Source organism: Callithrix jacchus, chromosome 1, assembly GCF_049354715.1.
Source record: "Callithrix jacchus isolate 240 chromosome 1, calJac240_pri, whole genome shotgun sequence".
Taxonomy (NCBI): Eukaryota; Metazoa; Chordata; class Mammalia; order Primates; family Cebidae; genus Callithrix; species Callithrix jacchus.
This window is the reverse complement of record NC_133502.1, coordinates 160784620-160811239: the sequence shown is the minus strand read 5'-3', so window position 1 is coordinate 160811239 and position 26620 is coordinate 160784620. Positions and strand designations below refer to the sequence as shown.

Genomic DNA, 26620 nt, shown 5'->3' with positions numbered 1-26620 from the left:
TCACCTACATCAGGCATTTCTCCAAATGTTATCATTCCCTAACCTCCCAATCCCCTGCTGTCCCTCCCCGAGCCCCAGCAAACCCCAGTGTGTGACGTTCCCCTCCCTGTGCCCATGTGTTCTCATTGTTCAACACCTGCCTATGAGTGAGAACATGTGGTGTTTGGTTTTCTATTCTTGTGTCGGTTTGCTGAATGATGATTTCCAGAAATTTTTTAAAGCCAGAAGGCAGAGATTCCAATGGGCAACCTAACTAACAATCACTTAGGGTAATAATCAACCAGGTCAGTCAAGAAAAGGGCAAGATCTCTTGACTCAATCCCCCTGTGAGAATGGGTATAATTAGCAAATTCATGTTTTAATGACCAGAACTTAGAGATTCTTGCCTCATGGTATTTTCTACTTCTAATTTTCTCAAACCTTTGAGAATGTCAAAGAATAAAATCTCAACAAATTAAATTATTAAGATTCAATTGGCTTTTATTAGTGATTCATGAACTGGGCAGCATCCAGCCTATAAAATAAACAGGAGCCCTACCAGTTATGACAGAACAGTTTGCATTTATAAGACAGCACTGGCAGGAGCAAGGAAACAGCATGGTAGAAACAGCAGACTGGTTAACATCAGGTTAATTTCCTTGTGTGGATTAAAGCAAAGGGGCTTCCTAATCCTAATTATGCTGACTCAGGTTGACTGGACTCCCTTTGATCAGTTGCTGTGAATCTCCTGACTTTTTGAAACTGTCCTATTTTTAATTCACTTTGATTACACAGACTCCATTCATGGATGGAGAGGTAAGATCTTGCAGTTCCATTCAACATAAATGTATTGGAAAGTTTTTGTTAGATAGGGCTTGTTAATTTTGGCCTTGGGCTAGTGCTTTCCCATCTCTGATCCTCTGCTTCCTAACTTACAAAATAAAGCTCAAATGCTCCTAACATGATTCTAAGAAATATCAGGATTAGATAAATTGCTTAATAGCACAATAATATTAGAGAGTGGTAGATGAGAAGCAAAATAATTACACTGAGCAAGTATTTTTAACTGGTTGAAATTAAAGATAAGAGCTCTTTTAAAGTTTAGCTTCCCCTCAACCTTCCTACCCTCAAACCACTGTTTGCTAGGGCTACCATAACAAAATGCCACAGATTGGGTGGCTTTTTAATTTATTTTGTGAGGGTACAGACAGGGTCTTACTATGTTGTCCAGGCTGGCCTTGAACTCCTGGCCTCAAGCAATCCTCCTGCCTCAGCCTCTCACCATGGATGGCTTAACAACAAACATTTATTTCTCACTATTCTGGAGATCACAAGTCAAAGATCAAAGTGCTGGTGATTTTTTTTTCTTCTGAGGCCTCTCTCTTTGCTTGCAGATAGTTGCCTTCTGACCATGTCCTATTCTGGTCTTTGTTCTGTGCACGCATCAACGGTATCTCTTATGTCCAAGGACACCATGTTGGGTTGGACTAACAGCCTCCTTGAACTTAGTTACCTCTGTAAAGGCCTCATCTCCGAATAGTCACATTAGAAAGAAATGGCAGTTAGAACTTCAACAAATGAATTGGGAGTTGCACAATCTAGCCCATACCAATGATATAGTCTAAGGTTCCTGTTTCAAAACACTGCATACTTCTGAGGAGAAAATTATTTTGTTTTAGGACAATTTAAACATATTTTTAAATGGAACACATGCTGCAATTTGTTAAATTACGTTAGTAATATTTTCCTATGGCTAAGTCCACTTGGAAAGCTAGTAATCAAAATGAAAAATGATTGTTTTGTTTAGTGCTCACCAGTATTAGTTTTTTGTGATACTTGTAAATGTACTATATAAGATTTTCTTTAAAACAAGTATATAAAAATCAAATACATCATTAAGATTTTCATTAGTATACAATCCAAAACTAAAAATTTTAGAACAGATAGCTTCATTTTATATGACAAAAAGCTTTGAAAGAGCTACTTTTACTGCTTGATCTGACTGGCTGCCCAAAATACTTTTCTTGGTGGAAGACAGTGAATGAAATATAAGGCTCAGAGGGTAAAACCCTTGAAATATAAAAACACATACTTTCATAGAATCCCACTTAATAAAGCTTCTGTTTGATTAGCTTGCCATTTTTTTTTTTTTTTTGAGATGGAGTTTTGCGCTTGTTACCCAGGCTGGAGTGCAATGGCGCGATCTCGGCTCACCGCAACCTCCGCCTCCTGGGTTCAGGCAATTCTCCTGCCTCAGCCTCCCGAGCAGCTGGGATTACAGGCACGTGCCACCATGCCCAGCTAATTTTTTTTTGTATTTTTAGTAGAGACAGGGTTTCACTATGTTGACCAGGATGGTCTCGATCTCTTGACCTCATGATCCACCCGCCTCGGCTTCCCAAAGTGCTGGGATTACAGGCTTGAGCCACCGCGCCTGCCCAGCTTGCCATTTTACTTACAATTTCAAGTCTTATAGAGACAGAATTTCTATTTTTTCCAGAACAAATGTGCATATCCTTATAATACAACAGGGAAGAAAACCAACATTAGATTTTAATTGTTGAGCTTTTTTTTACTTTTTGAGCCTGGCAGTCGATATATTTTTTTTCCTTTTCCTTCACAGTCTGGCATTCATCTGACTCACTAGCTTCTCCAATTTCATTGCTAGGGCCATGTTACCTTTAATCTTCAGTTTTCCTGACATGAATGCCATTGTTGGTTTTAGTTTCCCTAAAATGAGAAAATGACAGAGGGAAAAGCAACCATTAGTACCCTCAGGGATATACTGCTTTAAGAACATGCATTATAAAAAGAACCTCCTTGAGTTCTACAAACCTCAGAAGCATAGAAATTTCTGTTACAGCATTTTATATCAGTATCTTGGGAAACCCAATTCCTAGACTTAGATGTTAACAATATCCTATAATATAGAGGTAGCATGAAAACAACAATCAGCAAAAGATTATAGCAAATCTTTTTACCCCCCAAAAAAAATATATATATATATATTTTGAGACAGAGTTTCATTCTTGTTGCCCAGGCTGGAGTGCAGTGGCATGATCTCAGCTCACCACAACCTCTGCCTCCCAGGTTCAAGGGATTCTCCTGCCTCAGCCTCCAGAGTAGCTGGGATTACAGGCATGTGCCACCACGCCCTGCTAATTTTGTTTTTTTTTTTTAAGTAGAGACGGGGTTTCTTTATGTTGGTCAGGTTGGTTTCAAACTCCGGATCTCAGGTGATCCACCTGCCTCAGCCTCCCAAAGTGGGGTGAGCCACCACGCCCAGATACACTAAAAAGATTTTTATACACTAAAGGATACACAGCCCTCATATGAATTCTTGTAAACAAACACTGTCTATTTTAGTTAATTTTCCAACTTATTATAGTTCATTAAACTTTTAACATTTCAAGTGTAAGTTCAAAAAACCCAACAGTATAAATGAACAAAATATTCTTAAGAAATGATCATTAAAAGTATAGTGTATGGGGAGAACGATCCAAGATGGCTGATCGCTAACATCTCGGGATTGCAGCTCCCAGTGAAAGCGCAGAGAACGAGAGGACACCACACTTTCAGACAAATTTTTGTTGCTCACGGAGATTCCCAGTGGAGGAGCCCCACAGGTCGCCAGCGCGACTCTTGTGGCCGGCGCAGCGGTTTTGCCGGCACCTCGGCATGGCAGCTCTTGGTGCAGAGTAAATGGGACTGGTTCCCCTTCTGACCAACGTTTGGAGCTCCGGGAAGGCAGAGTCGCCTATTACGGACTCAAGAAGGAAGCTAGACTGAAGATTCCTGGGCAGAAAAACACCATCAGACTTAATGCCGCTGTTTTGGCCGGCACAGTGCGTTGCTCAAATTTCGGCCCTGGGAATGAACAACTTGGACATCCACTCAGAGACCTAATTTGAAAGTTGGTAATTACAAAGACGACAGGTGGATAAATTTACAATTATGGGAAGAAACCAGCGTAAAAAGGCTGAGAATACTCAAAATCAGAATGCCCCTCCCTCTAAAGAGGATCACAGTTCCTCATCAACAAGGGAACAAGGCTTGATGGATAACGAGTGCATTCCATTAACAGAATCAGGCTTCAGAAGGTAGATAATAAGAAACTTCTGTGAGTTAAAAGAACATGTTGTAGCCCAATGTAAAGAAACAAAGAACTTTGAAAAAAGGTCTGATGAAATCCTAATGAGAATAGACAATTTAGAGAGGAAAATAAGTGAATTAATGGAACTGAAGAATACAATATGGGAACGCTGAGAAGTATGCACAGGTTTAAACACTCGAATTGATCAAGCAGAAGAAAAGATATCAGAGGTCGAAGACCAACTTAATGAAATAAAACAAGAAGACAAGTTTAGAGAAAAAAGAATAAAAAGGAATGAGCAAAGTCTCCAAGAAATATGGGACTATGTGAAAAGACCTAATTTACATTTGATAGGTGTACCTGAATGCGACGGAGAGAATGAATCCAAGCTGGAAAATATTCTTCAGGTTATTATCCAGGAAAACTTTCCCAACCTAGCAAAGCAGGACAATATTCAACCCCAGTAATACAGAGAACACCACAAAGATATTCCTCAAGAAGAGCAACCCCAAGGCACATAATTGTTAGATTCACCAGGGTTGAAACTAAGGAGAAAATACTAAGGGCAGCCAGAGAGAAAGGTCAGGTTACCCACAAAGGGAAGCCTATTAGACTTACAGCAGATCTCTCAGCAGAAACTCTACAAGCCAGAAGAGAGTGGGGGCCAATATTCAACATCCTTAAAGAAAAGAACCTTCAGCCCAGAATTTCATATCCAGCCAAACTAAGCTTCACATCTGAAGGAAAAATAAAATCTTTTATGAACAAGCAAGTACTCAGATTTTATTACCACCAGGCCTGCTTTACAAGAGCTTCTGAAAGAAGCATTACACATAGAAAGAAACAACCAGTATTAGCCTTTCTAAAAATATACCAAAAAGTAAAGAGCATCAACATAAAGAAGAATTTACATCAACGAATGGATAAAACAGCCAGTTAACATCAAATGGCAGTAATCCTAAATTTAAATTGACTAAATCCCCCAATCCAAAGATGCAGCCAAAACCCAACGGTATGCTACATCCAGACCCATTTCACATGCAAGGATACACAAAGACTCAAAACAAAGGGATTGAGAAAAATTTACCAACCAAATGGAGAGCAAAAATAAATAAATAAATAAATAGCAGGAGCTGCAATTCTTGCATCTGATAAAAGAGATTTTAAAGCAACAAAGATATAGTGGTAAAAGGATCAATGCAACAATAAGAGCTAACGATCCTAACACCCAGATATACATAAGACCTATAAAGAGATGTAGACTCAATGAGACAGAAAATTAATAAGGATATCCAGGACTTGAACTCCGATCCGGAACAAGTAAACTTAATAAATATTTATAGAACTCTCCACTTTAAATATACAAAATATACATTCTTGTCAATACCACATCACACCTACTCATAGGTTTAAATGAAATATTGATCGGCCATTATTAATACCCATTTTTAGAATAAAGCAACATTTCCATTCTCTTTCCCTCTTTTTCTTCCTCTTTCTTCCTCTCCTTCACTCCTTTTTTTTCTTTCCTTCCTTTCTTTCCTTAAAAAAAAAAAATTGTGTGACCATCACCACTATCTAACTTCAAATCATTTTCATCACCCCCCACCAAAAAAATAAAAAAATAAAAGTATAGTGTATGGACACAAAATATGTGTTAGCATTACTTTAACCATAAAAATGCCAGGGTATAAAAAATGTGAGCATTAAAATAGAATTATAGCTAATAACGACATGTAATAAATGTGAGCTCTATGGAGAGAAGTAAATTTGTTATCTGCTACTTTTTTTTCTTTTTTTTGAAAGAGAAAAAAGAAAGGAAGAAAAAGAAAGAAAAGAAAAAGAGAAAGAAAGAAAAAGAATAAAAGAGAGAAAGAAAGAGGAAGAGAAAGAGGGAGAGAGAATGGGAATCTTTCTCTATTGCCCAGGCTAGAATGCAGTCTAAAAATGGGTATTTTAAAAACCTCTTTTATGCCAATAAATGTGCTTAACAATGGAGACAGGAAGGAATAGGGGAGGAAAATAACAAACAAGCAGCCAACCAGTATTTCATTTAAACCTGTGAAATGCTATGCAATTGCTGAGGAGTGATTTACTTCCAATTTTGTGGTCACTTTTAGAATAGGTGTGATGTGATACTGAGAAAAATGTATGTTTTGTGTATTTGGGGTGGAGAGTTCTGTAAATGTTTATTAAGTTTACTTATTCCAGATCTGAGTTCAAGTCCTGGATATCCTTATTAATTTTCTGTCTCGTTGATCTGTCTAATATTGACAATGTAGTGGTAAAGTCTCCCACTATTTTTATGTGGGAGTCTAAGTCTCTTTGTAAGTCATTATGAACTTGCCTTATGTATCTGGGTGCTCCTGTATTGGGTATGTGTATATTTAGGGTCATTAGCTTTTCTTGTTGCATTGATCATTTTACCGTTATGTAATGTCCTTCTTTGTCGCTTTAAGGTCTATTTTATAGAGACGAGACTTGCAACTCCTGCATTTTTTTTTTCTCTCTCCATTTGGTTGGTAAATCTTCCTCCATCCCTTTGTTTTGAGTCTTTGTGTATCCTTGCATTTGAGATGAGTTAGGATGCAGCATACCGATGGGTTTTGGCCTTTTATCCAATTTGGCTGTCTGTGTCTTTTGATTGGGGCATTTAGTCCATTTAAATTTAGGATTGATATTGATATATATGAGTTTAATACTGCCATTTAATGCTAGCTTTCTGTTTTGCCCATTAGTTGATGTAACTTCTTCATTATGGTGATGCTCTTTACCTTTTGGTATGTTTTTGGAATGGCTGATATTGATTGTTCCTTTCTATGTGTAATCCTTCTTTCAGAAGCTCTTGTAAATCAGGACTGGTGGTGATGAAATCTCTGAGTACTTGCTTGTTCACAAAAAAATGTATTTTTCCTTCACTTATGAAGCTTAGTTTGGCTGGATATAAAATTCTGGGTTGAAAGTTCTTTTCTTTAAGAATGTTGAATATTGGCCCCCACTCTCTTCTAGCTTGTAGGGTTTCTGCTGAGAGATTTGCTGTGAGTCTGATAGGCTTCCCTTTGTGGGTAACCTGACATTTTTCTCTGGCTGCCCTTAGTATTTTCTCCTTAGTTTCAACCCTGGTGAATCTAACGATTATGTGCCTTGGGGTTGCTCTTCTTGAGGAATATCTTTGTGGTGTTCTCTGTATTACCTGGAGTTGAATATTGTCCTGTCTTGCCGGGTTGGGAAAGTTTTCCTGGATAATATCCTGAAGAATATTTTCCAGCTTGGATTCATTCTCTTCGTCACATTCAGGTACACCTATCAAATGTAGATTAGGTCTTTTCACATTGTCCCATATTTCTTGGAGACTTTGCTCATTCCTTTTTAGCCTTTTTTCTCTAAACTTGTCTTCTTGTTTTATTTCATTAAGTTGGTCTTTGACCTCTGATATCCTTTCTTCTGCTTGATCAATTTGACTGTTAAAACTTGTGCATACTGGCTGGGCACGGTGGCTCAAGCCTGTAATCCCAGTGCTTTGGTAGGCTGAGGCAGGCAGATCACCAGGTCAAGAGATCGAGACCATCCTGAAACATCGAGATGATGAGACATGATGAAATTCCATCTCTACTAAAAATACAAAAATTAGCTGGGTGTGGTGGCATGCACCTATAGTCCCAGATACTCAGGAGGCTGAGGCAGGAGAATTGCTTGAACCTGGGAGGCAGAGGTTGCAGTGAGCTGAGATTGTGCCACTGCACTCCAGCCTGGCACCTGGCAACAGAGCGAGACTCTGTCTCAAAAACAAAACAAAACAAAACAAAACAAAACAACAAAAAAACTTGTGCATACTTCTCGAAGTTCTCGTGTTGTGTTTTTCAGCTCTATTAATTCACTTATATTTGTCTCTAAATTATCTATTCTCATTAGCATTTCATCAAACCTTTTTTCAAGGTTCTTAGTTTCTTTGCATTGGGTTAGAACATGTTCTTTTAGCTCACAGAAGTTTCTTATTATCCACCTTCTGAAGCCTGATTCTGTCAATTCATCACACTCATTCTCCATTAGGCCTTGTTCCATTGCTGATGAGGAGCTGTGATCCCCTGTAGGAGGAGAGACATTCTGATTTCAGGTGTTTTCAGGCTTTTTGCACTGGTTTCTTCCCATCTTTGTGGATTTACCCACCTGTAGTCTTTGTATTTGCTGACTTTCAGATTGGGTCTCTGAGTGGAGGTCCAGCTTGTTGGTGATGAAGTTTTTTCTGTTCCTTAGTTTTCCTTCAGCGGACACCCCTCCCCCACTGAGCTGGACCTTCCCAGGTTCAGCTGTGCTTGCTGTAAAACTCTCAATCTGGAATCTGTGTAATTTCCCCTGCGGCGACCCACTGCACCAGCTGAAACAGCAGCGTTGAGATTCGTGGCGCTTTTCTGCCCGGGAATCTCCTGGTCTGGCTCCCCGCTTCAGTCCCCTCTTCAATCAGCTGAATGGGCAACTCTGCCTTCCCGGAGCTCCAAACGCCAACTAAAAGGGCACCCAGTCCCATATACTCTGCACTGAGAACTGCTGTGCCTGGGCGCTGGCAAAACAGCCGCGTCAGCCAAAAGAGTCGCACTGGCGACCCATAGGGCTTCTCTGCTGGGAATTTCCTGGTCCATGGGCAACAAAAATTCATCTGGAAATATGGCGTCCACTCACTCTCTGTGCTTTCACTGGGAGCTACAATCCTGAGCTGCTGCTAATCAGCCATCTTGGATCTCTCTTCTATCTGCTACTCTTATTCTGGTGTTAGCATGCGGTCTGTCACATGGTGGAATTAATGAGGAAACAGAATCAAAAATGATTTTGACTTGCCCAAGTTCACACAGCCTGTATGAGGCAGTGCTGCAACTCAAAGCCAGGTATGTCTGCCTCTCATTTATGACTTTTTTTCCTCTTTCTTTCTTTCTCTTCTTTTCTTTCCTTTTCTGTTATTTTCTTTTCGAGACAGGGCCTCACTCTGTCTCCCAGGCTGGAGTACAGTGGTGTGATCAGGGCTCACTGCAGCCTTGACTTCCCAGGCTCAGTTGAACCTCCTACCTCAGCCTCCTGAATAGCTGGGACTACAGGTGTGCAACACCAAGCTGGGCTCATTTTTTGTAGAGATGGAGTTTCACCATGTTGCCCAGGCTGGTCTCAAGTGATCCACCTGCCTCCCAGAGTGCTGGGATTATAGATGCAACTCACCTGGCCCAGTCTCATTTATGATTTTCTGTCTTATGTTATGCTAATTGATATACATGACATATCTCCTAGAAGGCACAATATGTGTTTGGTATATTAGTAGCCACTCTCCCTGCCCCTGTGCCCCACACAGGTTATTTGTGAGTTCGTGTACTACATATCTATATCTGTATCTATATCTATATCTATCTATCTATATAAATATATATAGAGAGAGCACTATTAAATGCCTTTAAATCACTCTAAATAGAGGTTACAGCAAAGCCTCATAGAGTTATTATGGGTAGAAAGGATCAAGTCTTTTATTTTAATGAATAAACTGAGCTATGTTCTACTTCAAGACAACGTGATGTTAAAAACTCAATACTTACAAATAGTAAATGAAAGGGTAACTTTTAGTTATCTTTCATCTGAGCCTGCATTCTGTTTCCTCCAAGTTGCTTTTATCTATGTTTTGGCTTTGGTTTGGTTTGGTTTACATGGAAAATACAGAAAGCTCTATTCTTAAAGGAACAAACAGCCCCTCCAAAAACACAAATATAGACATCTGGGTGTCCTTCAGCCAAATCAACTGGCTCCTGCTCTGTTATTCTACCGTGAATCCTACCATTCCACCCACCCCACTCACACGCATCTTTCAATAGGCTTTGCAGAGCCCTGCCCATAGAGACGAATGGACATCAAATATAACCAAACCCTTTAACAAGGGTGCCAAGACCATTTAACATAGGAAAGAACAGTCCATTCCACAAATGGTGCTGGAAGAATGAAGTTGGACTCTCCTACTATCTACAAAAATTAACTTAAAGTGGATCATAAACCTAAATGTAAGAGGTAAAACTAAAAACTCTTAGAAGAAAATATAGGGATAAATCTTCCTAACCTTGATTTGGCAAAGGATTCTTAGATATGACACTGGAAGCAAAAACCACAAAAAATAGGTAAGTTGAACTTCAAAACTAAAAACATATGCATCTCAAAATATATCATCAACAAAGTGAAAAGACAGTCCACAAAAAATGTGAAAGAGCATTTGCAAATCACATATCTGATGAAACATATCTGAAAATATATGAATAATTTCTTTTCTTTTTTTTTGAGACAGTCTCTCTCTGTCTCCCAGGCTAGAGTACAGTTGCTCACTACAACCTCTACCTCCCAGGTTCAAGCAATTCTCCTGCCTCAGCCTTCTGAGTAGCTGGGATTACAGGCGCCTACCACCATGCCTGGCTAATTTTTGTATTTTTAGTAGAGACAGGGTTTCACCATGTTGGCCAGTCTGGTCTTGAACTCCTTGACCTCAGGTGATCTGCCCACCTCAGCCTCCCAAAGTGCTAAGATTACAGCTGTGACCCACTGTGCCCAGGCCAGAATTTCTTAAAACTGAATAATAAAAGACAACCAAATTTTGAAATGGAAAAGGACTTGAATGGACATTTCTCCAAGGAAATACCTTTGATCCATAAGCGCATGAAAAAATGTTTGATATCATTTGTCATTAGAGAAATGCAAATCAAAACAACAAGATGCCATTTCACATCCACTAGGGTGGCAATAATGAAAAAACAAAATAATAAGAAGTGTTGATAAGGACAAGGATATGGAAAAATAGAAATCCTCGTACATCGCTGGTGGGAATGTAAACAATGCAGCCACTGTGAAAAACCTTTTGGCAATTCATTGAGAAGTTAAACATAAAATTATGTTATGATCTAGAATTCTACTTCCACATATATAGCCAAGAGAAATGAAAACATATATCCACACAGAAACATGTATATTAATGTTTATCAAAGCATTATTCATAATAGCCAGACAGCAGAAACAACCTAACTGTCCATCAGTAGATGAATGGGTAGTATATCCGTATAATGGAATAATATTCAGCCATAAAAAGGAAATGAGGTACTGCTACATGCTACAGCTTGGATGAACCTCAAAAACATTATGCTAAGTAAAAGAAGTCAGATACAAAAGGTCACATATTGTATGATTCCACTTATAGAAAATACTCAGAATATGCAAATCAATAGAGAAAAAGCAGATTAGTGGTTGCCAGGGGAGGTGAGAATGTGAAATGTTTGCTTATGCTTATATATGGTATAGGTATTCTTCCGAAGTCTCACTCTGTCACGGAGGCTGCAGTGCAGTGGCATGATCTCGGCTTACTACAACCTCCGCCTCCCGGGTTCAAGCTATTCTCCTGCCTCAGCCTCCCAAGTAGCTGGGACTACAGGTGCATGCCACCATGCCCGGCTAATTTTTGTGTTTTTAGTAGAGCCAAGGTTTCACCATGTTGGCCAGGCTGGTCTCGAACTCCTGACCTCATGATCTGCCCACCTCAGCCTCCCAAAGTGCTGGGATTACTGGTGTGAGCCACCATACCTGGTCAAAAACAGTTTTTTTTAAGGGAAAACAAGTGTTGATGAGTAGGTAGACAAAATGGAACCTTAATATATTGCTGATGGGACTGTAAAAATGGTATAGTCATTGTAGCAAATAGTTTGGTAGGTTCTTAAAAAGTTAAATATCGGCTGGGTGCTGGTTCTTGCTGTAATCCCAGCACTTTGGAATGCTTAAGTGAGAAGACTGTTTTAGTCCAGGAGTTTGAGACCGGCCTGGGCAACAAAGCAAGACCCTATCTCTATTTTATTTTAAGTGAAAAAAAAAGTTAAATATCAACTTAACATAAGACCTAGCAATTCCATTCTTTAAAATCTACCCAAGCTGAGGACTCAAGATGGCGCTGTGAGAACAACCCAGGATTGGAGCTCTTCTCGTTGAATCTGCAAACGGTGAGTCAGAGCGGCATTTCCAGACTGATCTTTGTTGCCCACAGAACGGGGAAACTCCCAAGTTTAAAAAAGACACGGGACGCCAGGCAGTAGGTCTGCCTGGCGAAGCCGGCAGCCGGGGCGGTGGCGGCCGGCCCTACCCAGCAATCCCCACAGGGCGCGCTTGTCCGGGTGCCCTGTTGAACCGGCAACCTGAGACTTGAGAGGGCTGGACTTGAGACTGAACGAGACTTGGACAGTAGGCCAGCCCAGGGGATTGCAGGGATTGGGATACCCAGTGGGACGAACAAAACCGCGATTTCAAACTATACCGAGCAGACGGTCCGAGACGCTCTGTGGGGGAGGGGCGTCCACCACTACCGAGGCAACCCGCCCCAACTGAGATACACGCCCACTGCTGACGCAGCCAGCCGTTGCCGAGGCAACCCGCCCCAACTGAGATACACGCCCATTGCTGACGCAGCCAGCCGTTGCCGAGGCAACCCGTCCCTACTGAGATACACGCCCACTGCTGACGCAGCCTGCCGTTGCTGAGGCAACACGCTACAACGAAGAGACTCCGCCGCAGGGCGTGGTGGAGACCACAGCAGAGCCGGCAGGAACAGCGCGAATCACACAACAGCAGGGCGGAGCCTCGGCAGCCAAACAGTGGCTAGTCTGCCTTCTAGCTGGGCAGGACACCTGATCGGACATCCAAAAATAAAGCCCAAACCCCTCAACACAGAGCATTTGAGAAAAAAAAAAAAAAGGGGGTTTTTAATGAGCTCTGTTGCAGCAGAATCAAACATAGCAGACTAACAGCCCTGAATGAACAACAGAGTGCACAGCTCAGCAATTAAACCCCTATAAAGTACAAACTGTCTCCTCAAGCAGCTCCCTGACCCCTCTATATCCAAAAGACTGACATTAGGCAGGCATCATCCTGGGACAAAGAGAGCAGAAAAAGAAACTGGTAGCATCCCTTGCTGTGCCACAGCTACTAGAGGTGCACCCCAGACAAGCAGGGTCTGGAGCGGACCTCAACAGTCGTACAGCGAAGGGGCTAGACTGGTAGAAGGAAAACCAAGCAACAGAAATACTTCATCATCAACATTCTGGGTGTCCACTCAGAGACCCAAACGAAAAGTCAGCAACTACGCAGACGACCAGCGGACAAATCCACAAAGATGGGAAGAAACCAGCGCAAAAAGGAGGAAAACACCCGAAACCAGAACACCTCGCCTCCTAGAAAGGACCAAAACTCCTCACCAGCAAGGGAGCAAAGCTGGACGGAGAATGACTGTGACGAAATGACTGAATTAGACTTCAGAAGATGGATAATGAGAAACTTTTGTGAGCTAAAAGATCATGTATTAAATCAATGCAAAGAAACTAAGAACCTTGAAAAAAGATTTGAAAAAAGATTCGAGGAAATGATAACAAGAATGGATACCTTAGAGAGGAATATGAATGAATTAAAGGAGCTGAAAAACACAATACGAGAACTTCGCGAAGCAAACGCAAGTTTCAATAGCCGAATTGACCAAGCAGAAGAAAGAATATCTGAAGTCGAAGACCAACTCAATGAAATAAAACGAGAAACCAAGATCAGAGAAAAAAGCGCAAAAAGGAATGAACAAAGTCTCCAAGAAATGTGGGACTATGTGAAGAGACCTAACCTACGTTTGATAGGTGTACCAGAAGGGGACGAAGAGAATGAATCCAAGCTGGAAAATACTCTTCACGACATCATCCAGGAAAATTTCCCCCACCTAGCAAGACAAGCCAACACTCAATTGCAGGAAATACAGAGAACACCACAAAGATATTCTGCAAGAAGAGCAACCCCAAGGCACATAATCGTCAGATTCAACAGGGTTGAAATAAAGGAGAGAATACTAAAGGCAGCCAGAGAGAAAGGTTGGGTCACCCACAAAGGGAAGCCCATCAGACTCACAGCAGATCTCTCGGCAGAAACACTACAAGCCAGAAGAGAGTGGGGGCCAATATTCAACATTCTTAAAGAAAAGAACTTTCAACCCAGAATTTCATATCCAGCCAAACTGAGCTTCAGAAGTGAAGGAAGAATAAAATCCTTTGCGAACAAGCAAGTACTCAGAGATTTTGTCACCACCAGGCCTGCCTTACAAGAGCTCCTAAAAGAGGCACTACACATAGAAAGGATCAATCAGTACCAGCCATTCCAAAATCACACTGAATGCTAAAGAGCTTCAACATAATGAAGAATCTACAACAACTAACAGGCAAAACAGCCACTTAGCATCAAAATGGCAGTATCAAATTCACACATAACAATATTAACCCTAAATGTAAATGGACTAAATGCACCAATCAAAAGACACAGACTGGCAAATTGGATAAAAATCCAAAACCCATCAGTGTGCTGTATCCAGGAAACCCATCTCACATACAAGGATACACAAAGGCTCAAAATAAAGGGATGGAGGAAGATTTACCAAGCTAATGGAAAGCAAAAAAAAGCAGGAGTTACAATTCTCATCTCTGATAAAATAGACTTTAAAGCAACAAAGATCAAAAGAGACAAAGAAGGCCATTACATAATGGTAAAAGGATCGATACAACAAGAAGAGCTAACGATCCTAAACATATATGGACCCAACACAGGAGCACCCAGATACATAAGGCAAGTTCTTAATGACTTACAAAAGGACTTAGACTCCCACACAATAATAGTGGGAGACTTTAACACTCCACTGTCAATACTAGACAGATCAACCAGACAGAAAATCAACAAGGATACCCAGGGCTTGAACTCAGACCTGGAGCAAGCAAACCTGGTGGACATTTACAGAACTCTCCACCCCAAATCCACAGAATACACATTCTTCTCAGCACCACATCACACCTACTCTAAAATTGACCACATAATTGGAAGTAAAGCACTGCTCAACAAATGCAAAACAACTGAAATCCTAACAAACAGCCTCTCGGACCACAGTGCAATCAAGTTAGAACTCAGAATTCAGAAACCGACCCAGAACCGCACAGCTTCATGGAAACTGAACAACTGGCTCTTGAATGTTGACTGGGTAAACAACGAAATGAAGGCAGAAATAAAGAAGTTCTTCGAAACCAATGAGAACGAAGACACAACGTGCCAGAACCTCTGGGACACATTTAAAGCAGTCTCTAGAGGAAAGTATATAGCAATAAGAGCCCATATGAGGAGAATGGAGAGATCCAAAATTGACACCCTATCGTCAAAATTGAAAGAGCTAGAGGAGCAAGATCAACAAAACTCAAAACCCAGCAGAAGACAAGAAATAACTAAGATCAGAGCTGAGCTGAAGGAGATTGAGACACGAAAAACCCTTCAAAAAATCAATAAATCCAAGAGCTGGTTTTTTGAAAAGATCAACAAAATAGACAGACCACTAGCCAGATTGATTAAAAATAAAAGAGAGAACAACCAAATAGATGCAATAAAAAATGATAAAGGGGAAATCACCACAGATTCCACAGAAATTCAAACCATCATCAGAGAATATTACAAACAACTATATGAGCATAAACTAGCAAACCTGGAAGAAATGGATAAATTCCTGGACTCCTGTGTCCTCCCAAGCCTAAACCAGGAGGAAGCTGAAACTATGAATAGACCAATAACAAGGTCTGAAGTTGAGGCAGCAATTAAGAGCCTACCACACAAAAAAAGCCCAGGTCCAGACGGGTTCACAGCCAAATTCTACCAGACACACAAGGAGGAGCTGGTACCATTCCTTCTAAAACTATTTCAAACAATCCAAAAAGAGGGAATCCTTCCCAAATCATTTTATGAGACCAACATCATCCTGATACCAAAACCCGGCAGAGACCCAACGAGGAAAGAAAACTTCAGGCCAATATCCATGATGAACATAGATGCAAAAATCTTCAATAAAATATTGGCAAGCCGATTGCAACAGCAAATCAAAAAACTTATTCATCATGATCAAGTAGGATTCATCCCGGGGATGCAAGGCTGGTTCAACATACGCAAGTCTATCAACGTAATTCACCACATAAACAGAACCAAAAACAAAAACCACATGATTATCTCAATTGACGCAGAGAAGGCATTTGACAAAATTCAACAGCCCTTTATGCTAAAAACCCTCAATAAACTCGGTATCGATGGAACGTATCTCAAAGTAATAAAAGCTATTTATGATAAACCAACAGCCAATATCATACTGAATGGGCAAAAACTGGAAGCATTCCCTTTGAAATCTGGCACTAGACAAGGATGCCCTCTCTCACCACTCCTATTCAATATAGTACTGGAAGTTCTAGCCAGAGCAATCAGGCAAGAAAAAGAAATAAAGGGTATTCAAATAGGAAAGGTGGAAACCAAATTTTCTCTATTTGCAGACGACATGATAGTATACCTAGAAGACCCCATTGCCTCAGCCCAAAAACTCCTGAAACTGATAAACAACTTCAGCAAAGTCTCAGGATATAAAATCAATGTGCAAAAATCACAAGCATTCCTATACACCAATAACAGACTTAAAGAAAGCCAAATCAAGAACGAACTGAATACAACTCACAAGGAACATAAGGGACCTCTTCAAGGAGAACTACAAACCACTGCTCAACGAAATCAGAGAGGACACAAACAGATGGAGAAACATTCCATGTTCATGGTTAGGAAGAATTAATATCATGAAAATGGCTATACTGCCCAAAGTAATTTACAGAATCAACGCTATCCCCATCAAGCTACCATTGACTTTCTTCACAGAACTGGAAAAAACCACCATGAACTTCATATGGAACCAAAAGAGAGCCCGCATAGCCAAGTCAATTCTAAGCAAAAAGAACACAGCGGGGGGCATCACACTACCGGATTTCAAACTATACTACAAGGCTACAGTAATCAAAACAGCATGGTACTGGTACCAAAACAGAGATATAGACCAATGGAACAAAACAGAGGCACCGGAGGCAACACAACATACATACAACTATACAATCTTTGATAAACCTGACAAAAACAAGCAATGGGGCAAGGATTCCATGTTTAACAAATGGTGTTGGGAAAACTGGCTAGCCATGTGCAGAAAGCAGAAACTGGACCCCTTCCTGACACCTTACACTAAAATTAACTCCAGATGGATTAAAGACTTAAACATAAGACCTGGCACCATAAAAACCCTAGAAGGAAATCTAGGCAAAACTATCCAGGACATAGGAGTAGGCAAGGACTTCATGAACAAAACACCAAAAGCATTGGCAACAAAAGCCAAAATAGACAAATGGGACCTAATGAAACTCCACAGCTTCTGCACGGCAAAAGAAACAGTCACTAGAGTGGATCGGCAACCAACAGAATGGGAAAAAATTTTCGCGGTCTACCCATCTGACAAAGGGCTGATATCCAGAATTTACAAAGAACTCAAACAGATTTACAGGAAAAAAACAAACAAGCCCATTCAAAAGTGGGCAAAGGATATGAACAGATACTTTACGAAAGAAGACATATATGAGGCCAACAATCATATGAAAAAATGCTCATCGTCACTGGTCATCAGAGAGATGCAAATCAAAACCACATTGAGATAACATCTCACTCCAGTTAGAATGGCGATCATTAAAAAATCTGGAGACAACAGATGCTGGAGAGGATGTGGAGAAAAAGGAACACTTTTACACTGTTGGTGGGAGTGTAAATTAGTTCAACAATTGTGGAAAACAGTGTGGCTATTCCTCAAGGCCTTAGAAATAGAAATTCCATTTGACCCAGCAATCCCATTACTGGGTATATATCCAAAAGACTATAAATCATTCTACTATAAGGACACATGTACACGAATGTTCATTGCAGCACTGTTTACAATAGCAAAGACCTGGAATCAACCCAAATGCCCATTGATAATAGACTGGATTGGAAAAATGTGGCACATATACACCACTGAATATTATGCAGCAATCAGAAATGATGAGTTCGTGTCGTTTGTAGGGACATGGATGAATCTGGAGAACATCATCCTCAGCAAACTGACACAAGAACAGAAAATGAAACACCGCATATTCTCACTCATAGGTGGGTGATGAAAAATGAGAACACATGGACACAGAAAGGGGAGTACTAAACACTGGGGTCTATTGGGGGGAAAAGGGGAGGGCCAGTGGGAGGGGGAGGTGGGGAGGGATAGCCTGGGGAGAAATGCCAAATGTGGGTGAAGGGGAGAAGAAAAGCAAAGCACACTGCCATGTGTGTACCTACGCAACTGTCTTGCATGCTCTGCTCATGTACCCCAAAACCTATAATCCAATAAAAAATTAAAAAAAAAAAAAAAATCTACCCAAGAAGAATGAAAACAAATATCCACACTGATACATGAATGAGAATGTTCATAGCAGCAATATTCATAATAGCCAAAAACTTGAAACAATCCAAATGTCCGTCAGCTGGTGAGTAAATAAGCAACATGTGGTATATTCATACAATGGGATACTGTTCAGCAATAAAAAGGAACTGAACTGATACCAGCTAGATGAATGAATATCAAAAGCATATCCTAAGTAAAAGGAGCTAGATGGCAAAAGACTATATACTGTTTTATTCCATATACATAAAGTGTCCAGAAATAGCAAATTTATAGAGACAGACAGCAAATTAGTATTTAGCTGGCTAAGAGGTTGGGAGTAGAAACAGGATCAACTGCAAAGAGACATGAGAGAATTTTTTGGTGTGATGAAATGTTCTCAAACTGGACTACAGTGATGGCTGTGCAACTATAAATTCATTAAAAATCACTTAATTATGATGGTAGATTCTATTACATGTGAATTATACCTCAACGATACCGATTTAACAAAAGGATTTTAGAAAGCTACTAAGCTCAGTGTTTTAATACACACACATACATCCACTCAAAAGTTTTTTAAAAAGCTACTAAACTCAGTGTTTTATACACACATACACATACACACACACACACGCACGCACGCACGCACATACACCCTCCTCGTGTAAAGTAATATTGTTTAATTTACTTTATTTCTATCATACTGCTTTACCATATAGTGGCCTCTATTGGCCAAAAGGAGAGATTCTGATTATTTGGTTACTGATTGCTTTAATTTTTTTTTTTTTTTTTTTGAGACAGAGTCTCAGTCAATTACCCAGGCTGAAGTGCAGTGGCTCGATCTCAGCTTACTGCAACCTCCGCCTCCAGGGTTCAAGCGATTCTCATGCCTCAGCCTCCCAAGGAGGTGGAATTACAGACATGTGCTACCATACCCAGCTAATTTTTGTATTTTTGGTAGAAACAGGGTTCTGCCCTGTTGGCTAAGGTGGTCTCAAACTGCTGACCTCAAGTAATCCATCTGCTTTGGCCTCCCAAAGTGCTGGGATCACAGGCATGAGCCACCATGCTTGGCCTAAATTTTTGTATTTATAATGTATCCACTGTATAAATTAGGCATAGAAATAGCTATGGTTTCTTCAAAGAGAATTCTTACGATATAAAGTCTAAATTGTGCCCATTTAAAGGAAAGCAGATGGGAAAAACAGTTAAGAATAAAAGGACACAAGAAGCACAAGCAAACTCACTTGCTCCCAATCTAAACCATACCTATAAAATATACTTGATAAGAATAACTAATGCTTTTTAAAAAAATAATTCATATAATTGACTGACCTCATCCAGTGAACCCAAGACAAATTCAGAGAAAGATACTAATGGAAAGCCTGTAAAATTTCAAGTGTATGCTATATAAGTGAAATGTAAATTAGTCACGGCCAGGCACAGTGGCTTATGCCTGTAATCCCAGCACTTTGGGAGGCCAAGGTGGGTGGATTGCCTGAGCTCAGGAGTTGGTGACCAGCCTGGGCAACATGGTGAAACCTCATCTCTGCTAAAATACAAAAAATTAGCCTAGCATGACGGCATGCGCCTGTAGTCCCAGCTACTCAGGAGGCTGAGACAGAAGAATTGTTTGGACCCAGGAGGCAAAGGTTGTAGTGAGCCCAGATTATGCCAGTGCACTCCAGCCTGGGCCAGAGAGTGAGACTCTGTCTCAAAAAAAATAGAAAAAAGAAAAAAAAGTTATTTGATTTTTTTTTGCTTTTGGAGGGTAGACTAGCATGATAATTAAGAGCATAAGCTTTGGAGTTAGCTTAGATTCAAATCCTAGCTCTATTTTTTCATACATCAGCTGACCTTGGGTTTATTATTTAACTGATCAAAGCCTCAGTACTTACTGATATAAAATGGAGAACATATTTTATTGGAAAGGACTGTTGGGAGTATTGCTTAACCTACAGCAATCACACAATAAATAAATCATACATAATTATTGTTATTTCTGCTCAGGAGTTGACAATAAATTTTACTTTAAATGGTCTTCATGTTAAAACAAATATTTATAAGATTCAGATTCACCAGACATTCGCTGAGCATTTATTAAATGCGTCCAAAGCACTGTGCTTAAGCTCTATGGAGAAAAAGTTGTGGAAACATTGAAGAAACACTAAACAAACTATCAAAAATCATTAAAAGGGCTGGGAGTGGTGGCTTACGCTTATAATCCCAGCACTTTGGGAGGCTGAAGCCAGTGGATCACCTGAGGTCAGGAGTTCGAGACCAGCCTGGCCAGCATGGTGAAACCCTGTGTCTACTAAAAATACAAAAACTTAGCTGGGCATGGTGGTGGGCACCTATACTCTCAGTGACTCTGGAGGCTCAGGCAGGAGAATCACTTGAATCCAGCAGGTGGAGGTTGCAGTGAGCCAAGATCCTGCCACTGCACTCCAGCCTGGGCGACAACAGCGAAACTCCATCTGAAGAAAAAAAAAATAATTAAGGGGATAACCACTGATAAACATTGAAAGATGTTATAATGCATTAAGTGAAAAAGATTGCCAAACAGTAGTCATGGGTATGATCCTGTTTTTATAAGTACACATGTATATTTACATATATTCACACATACACAAATATACATATGTATGATGCTAAACCAAATTATGCAAACCATAATAAGATGGCCATAATATACCATAATATACATATATAGATACTAAACCATAATTTGGTTTGGTTACGGTTTAGCATCATACATATGTATATTATGGTCATCTTTCAGTGGTATGGTAAAAATAATTTTATTTTCTTTTTTCTTAAGTATATTTTCTCTTTTTTTGAGAGAGGGTCTCATTCTGTTGCCCAAGCTGGAGTACAGTGATGTTATCTTGACTTACTGTAGCCTCAACCACCTGGCTCAGCTAATCCTCCCACCTCAGCCCCTGGAGTAGCTGGGGACTACAAATACACACCCAACCAATTTTTGTATTTTCTGTAGAGAGGGGGTTGCCCCATGTTGCCCAGGCTGGTTTCGAACTCCTGGGTGCAAGTGATCCTCCCATCCTTGGCCTCCCAAAGTGTTGGGTTTACAGGCGTGAGCCACCATGCCTGGCTTATATGTTCTAATTTTTATGTGAATGTTTAACACTACTATAAAAAAAGGGAAAAGTTGAAGAAATGCTGATCATTAGTACACCATATACAGATTGGCTCAGATGAAACGTAGGCAATTAGCATCCTGGATTAGAAGTGGAAAGAAAGACTTAGAGGGCACAGAATATATCGTGTTCCTGTTTAGAAAGATTAAAACAGAACAAAGTCTGAATAACATTTATAATTCATTCCATGAAAGACTCTTTAGATCAGAATGCTATGCTTCAAGTGCTGCTTCTAATTCTTTAGAATTTGAGTTAATTAACTTATCATTTGGAGTAGTGTTCTAAGAGTAGAGAAGAGAAAATTATCCTTAATTTCTGGCATAGTTAGAGGTAAATGGACAGAATAGAAAATCAAACAAAAAGTTTTCTGGGTTCAGGACTCCACAGAAAGCAGGGTCACGAGGCCATGGCCAAGGGCTGGTATGTATTTTCTCCCTATTGAAACAGCTGGCAAGACTAAAGCATGACCTTACTCTCAATAAGCGAGTTGCTGCTACTGAGTTCAATGCCTCCAGCAACTGGGGTGTTATTGGAAACATAATACCTTAGTCCAGCTAATATGATGAAGCCCACTCAGGAGTCCCTTTGAATTATCTCTCTGTTCCCAACATTATATTACTGGCTTCTCAGTAATGAAAGAAAATCATTCTGACGTCTACCTTCCACTTGTGAGAGGAGGGAGAAGTGGCAATGGAGACAACAGTAAGAACAGCCTTCCCAAAACTAAGATTCCACTGCTGCCAACATGTGTAAGTCTTGATTATTTGGGAAGGGATAAAGCAAAATGTCAGAACTAAATTTTCTCTGAACAATAAGGTAAACTAGTAAACTGGAAAACTCACCTGAAAACATTTTTACAAAGTCATCAGTAGACATACTCATCACCACATCTGCCCGATTAGAAGGCTCTCCATATCCAACATTCCCACCCTTGCTTTTCAGATCAAGAAACCACGTACCACCATCTTCACCTAGAGAGATAAACATACAGAAATAAGTTTCCTAGGAGCCCTTGTTCTCCTTAAATTTAATGGTTACTACAATTAGAATAATCTTTAAAAATGCTGTTTCCCAAGTTAAAATCCCCAGACCTCCATCAGTCAAATTCAGCAACTATTTATTAAGCACTTCCAGGTATTCTGCTAGTCTCTGAAGATTCTTCGATAAAAAGAAAACCATGGTTCTACTTACAAAAGAGGAAGTAGAGAGTGATGTAGGAGCTAGTCTCTGAAGATTCTTCGATAAAAAGAAAACCATGCTTCTACTCACAGAAGAGGAAGTAGAGAGTGATGTAGGAGCACATTAAAGGGTCAGGATACCCAGAGTAGGAAAACTCATAAAGACAAAAAGTAGAACAGTGGTTCCTGGGGATTGGGGGGTGGGGGAATGGGAGTTATTGTTTAATGGGTACAGAGTTTCACTTGGAATGATGAAAAAGTTCTGGAGATAGATGGTGATGATGGTTATAAAACAATGTGAATGCATTTAATGCTACTAAGCTTTACACTTAGAAGTGGTTTAAAATAGGCCGGGCATGGTGGCTCATGCCTGTCATCCCAGCACTTTGGGAGACTGAGGCAGGCGGATCACTGGAGATCGGGGGTTTGAGTCCAGCCTAGCCAACATGGTGAAACTCCGTTTCTACTAAAAATACCGAATTAGCTGGGTGTGGTGGCATGCACCTGTAATCCCAGTGACTCTGGAGGCTGAAGCAGGAGACTCTCTTGAACCCAGAAGGTGGAGGTAGCAGTAAACCAAAATTGCACTACTGCACTCCAGTCTAGGCAACAAAGCCAGACTCCATCTCAAAATAATAATAAATACTTTAAAATAAGAAAAGTTTAAAAAAGCTGACTACCTTCAGACTGACCTGGTTAATCTGAAAGATAAAAATGGCAAGGTGCCTATTGTTGATAAATTACTGTATCACACTACACTATGTGATCCATACCTGAAAAACAGGTAGTGTGATACAGTAATTTATCATTAGTGTACAGTAATTTATCATATGATCCATATGCCCTTTTAAGCAGGATTTTCTATCAAGTATGCCAAAGAGTTATATATAATGCTGGGAGTATTTGTAATGAAATTTTACTTTACAAGTGTCCATACTCACTGATCTTAATCTAAAAATAAAAATCACTGGGAGGCTGAGGTCAGAGGATCACTTGAGCCCAGGAGGTCGAGGCCAAAGTGAGCCACAATTATGCCATTGCTCTCCAGCCTGGGTGACAAAGAGTCTATCTCAAAGAAACAACAAAATCAATAGTTATAGTTATATAAGTTATATATGTCTCTTGAATCCAGGAGGTGGGTTATATAGTTATATAGTTACAGTTGGCATTCAAGAATAAGGGTCTTGAATGCAGCCCACAATCCAGGTGATTACTGTTGGAGGCTGATTTTCTTCCAAAGGAAACACCCCATTTTGTTTCATAAAAACTTCAGATTACCAGATGCAGTCCTTACCGGAGAGTTCAAACAGATAGATTCCTTGAGTGGCTTTAACAACATCATCACTGAGAGAGTCCTTAACAATTCTAAATGTTTCTTCCACAGCTCCCAAATGTGGTTTTGGTTGTGGCTGTGGTTTCTCTTCTTTGAATTCTGGAACAGCACCTGTAAAATATTATTCAAGCAAATGACCTTAATACTTTGGCAGTGAAGGACCATACACAGAATTAATTAATCAGCAGGACAGACTTGCTACCAATTAGACCTATTTGACCAAAATGACTCTAAATGGATTAAGTGGCATCTAAAAGCATGAATCAAATTGACAGAATAACAATCAAACACACATCAATTATGACTACAAATGTAAATGGTTTATACTCTCCAAATAAAAGGCTGACTTTCAGATTAGATGAAAAAATACTACTATATTATAAATATTTATCATAAACAGACCTTCTGTAATCTGAGCACTTTGTGATGCCAAGACAGGTAGATTGCTTGAGCCCAGGAGTTTGAGACCAGCCTGAGCAACATGGAGAAACACTGCCTCTACAAAAAAATACAAAAATCAGCTGGGCATGGTGGCTGTTGCCTGCAGTCCCAACTAGTTGGGAGGCTGAGGTGAGAGGATCACTTGAGCCTGGGAGGCAGAGTCTGCAGTGAGCTGAGATTACGTCACTGCACTCCAGCCTGGGTGACATAGGGAGATCCTGTCTCAAAAAAATAAATAAAAATAAATAGACCTAAACACAACTACTGGAGTATTAGGATGATAACCAATCCCTCCTTTATCAATTTCTCTGAGTTCTAAAGCCAAATGAACACAAAAAGACACTGGAATCAGAAAGATGGAAATCAGAATATCAACTGTGGAATTAGTAGAGCTAACCTGGAGACTGTAGCTTGAATCAACAGCCAAGTGTACTTTCTAATCACTCTACCTCTAAATTCAATCTATTCAACCAGTCCTTCCACCCATGGATTGACCCCGCATCCTCCCATCAAGGGTTAGAAATGCTCTGTAAGTAGAGATCATGTGAAACCTGAGGACAGCCTGCTCAGAAAGACAGAATGCTCAGAAGGGTCTGAACCACACAAGCTCAGTTTCTTCTCTCCATCCCACTTAATTCAGATTGTCCCTCCCACTAGATGAAAAGGGAGGTTAAACTATTAGTCCCTGACTGACAGGCTGCCTTCCCTGGAAACACTAGGTCACAGGAATGGAGGTTACCTATAACATTTTTAAACTTGTATTCACTTACCCATTGGCTATAACAACTCAACATATGATCAGCCAGGAGAAAAGAGCAGTTCATAGGACTGCTTTGCTCCCATATGATGATGCTGTCCCCTAATACCGTCTCAGCTCCTTTATTTATTATTTATTTATTTTTTTTGGGGGGGACAAAGTCTCTCTTTGTCACCCAGGCTGGAGTGCAGTGACTCGACCTTGGCTCACTGCAACCTCCATCTACCAGTTCAAGCAATTCTCCTGCTTCAGCCTCCCGAGTAGCTGGGACTACAGTTGCCCACCACCATGCCTGGGTAATTTTTGAATTTTTAGTAGAGAAAGTGTTTCACCATGTTGTCCAGGATGGTCTCAAACTCCTGACCTCAGGTGATTCACCCACCTTGGCCTCCCAAAGTGGTGGGATTACAGGCGTAAGCCACTGTGCCCAGCCTCTCTGTTCCTTTATTTACCATCCTAGAATCACATGGGGGCCACTGAGTAGTTGCTCCCCAGAAACAGGTAAGAGTAATTCATTAATTAAATTAAATCCAAGGCCAACCAATCTGTTCTCTAGGCTGAAAATTAATCTGTTTCTCAACTCAAATTATACATAGCCATCTTGTCCAATACAATTCCTCAAAGGTTATTAAATGAAATCTAATCAATGGCATCAAGATACTCCATAGTACAAAGTAAGCTATTAATTCATAAAGTATACTGAATATAAACTTCCATTATGATGTTTCCACAAATTAAAAAATCCTTTTCCTTTTATAAGTTAAAGTAGAAACAGATATTAGAGATGAAAGCCTTAAGATCTGATGGAACTAAGATACAGACCTAAGGAATTTTTTCAACCTGTTTTATTATTTTTTTAATATTTACTATAGACAGTGTATCCCTTTATTGCCTGAACTGGGGGCATTCCACTTCTCCTGCCTTGCCCCTAGCATGGCACTGCTTTTTATTGACATGTAACATACATTCAGAAACAGTGATCAGACGTATGCAGATCAAAATGTATATAAAAAAGTGAAAACATCATGTCATCACCACGTAGGTCAAGAAAGAGGACATTACAGATATCCCAGATGCCCACTCCACAACCCCTCCTAATTGCTAACACCATATATTAGTTTTATCTCATGTTTGTCTTCAAATAAATGGAATTAATCACATGGCATCTATTCTTTTATGCCTGCCTATCCTTCAAAACTCTTCTAAAAAATGCAAGAGGGGGGAACACTTTCTAATTCATTATGTGAGGCCAGTATTACCATGACACCAAGCCAGACACAGACATACAAAAAAACTGACTAATGTAGACAGACAATATGCAAATGCATATACATGCAGGCATACATAAAATTCAGTCGAGAAGTGATGAG

General features: G+C 40.1%; 1 protein-coding gene across 4 annotated transcripts in view; it reads right to left on the bottom strand.

Moving 5' to 3' along the window:
- Positions 1 to 462: 462 nt before the first annotated feature.
- Positions 463 to 26620, bottom strand: part of HSDL2 (hydroxysteroid dehydrogenase like 2) — an 89986-nt gene continuing 63828 nt past the window's right edge. The window contains exons 9-12 of one of the 4 annotated variants that reach the window (XM_035254814.3): positions 24455 to 24550; positions 24014 to 24163; positions 22384 to 22512; positions 463 to 2709 (exon numbers count right to left, since the gene is read on the bottom strand). In XM_035254814.3, the coding sequence (XP_035110705.1) occupies positions 2597 to 2709; positions 22384 to 22512; positions 24014 to 24163; positions 24455 to 24550 (488 nt within the window). In that variant the 3' untranslated portion in view covers positions 463 to 2596. Of the gene's footprint in view, positions 2710 to 20288; positions 20861 to 22383; positions 22513 to 24013; positions 24164 to 24454; positions 24551 to 26620 lie in introns of those variants that run through there. The other 3 variants (XM_054258986.2, XM_002743202.7, XM_078374444.1) reach the window with 3 other exon arrangements.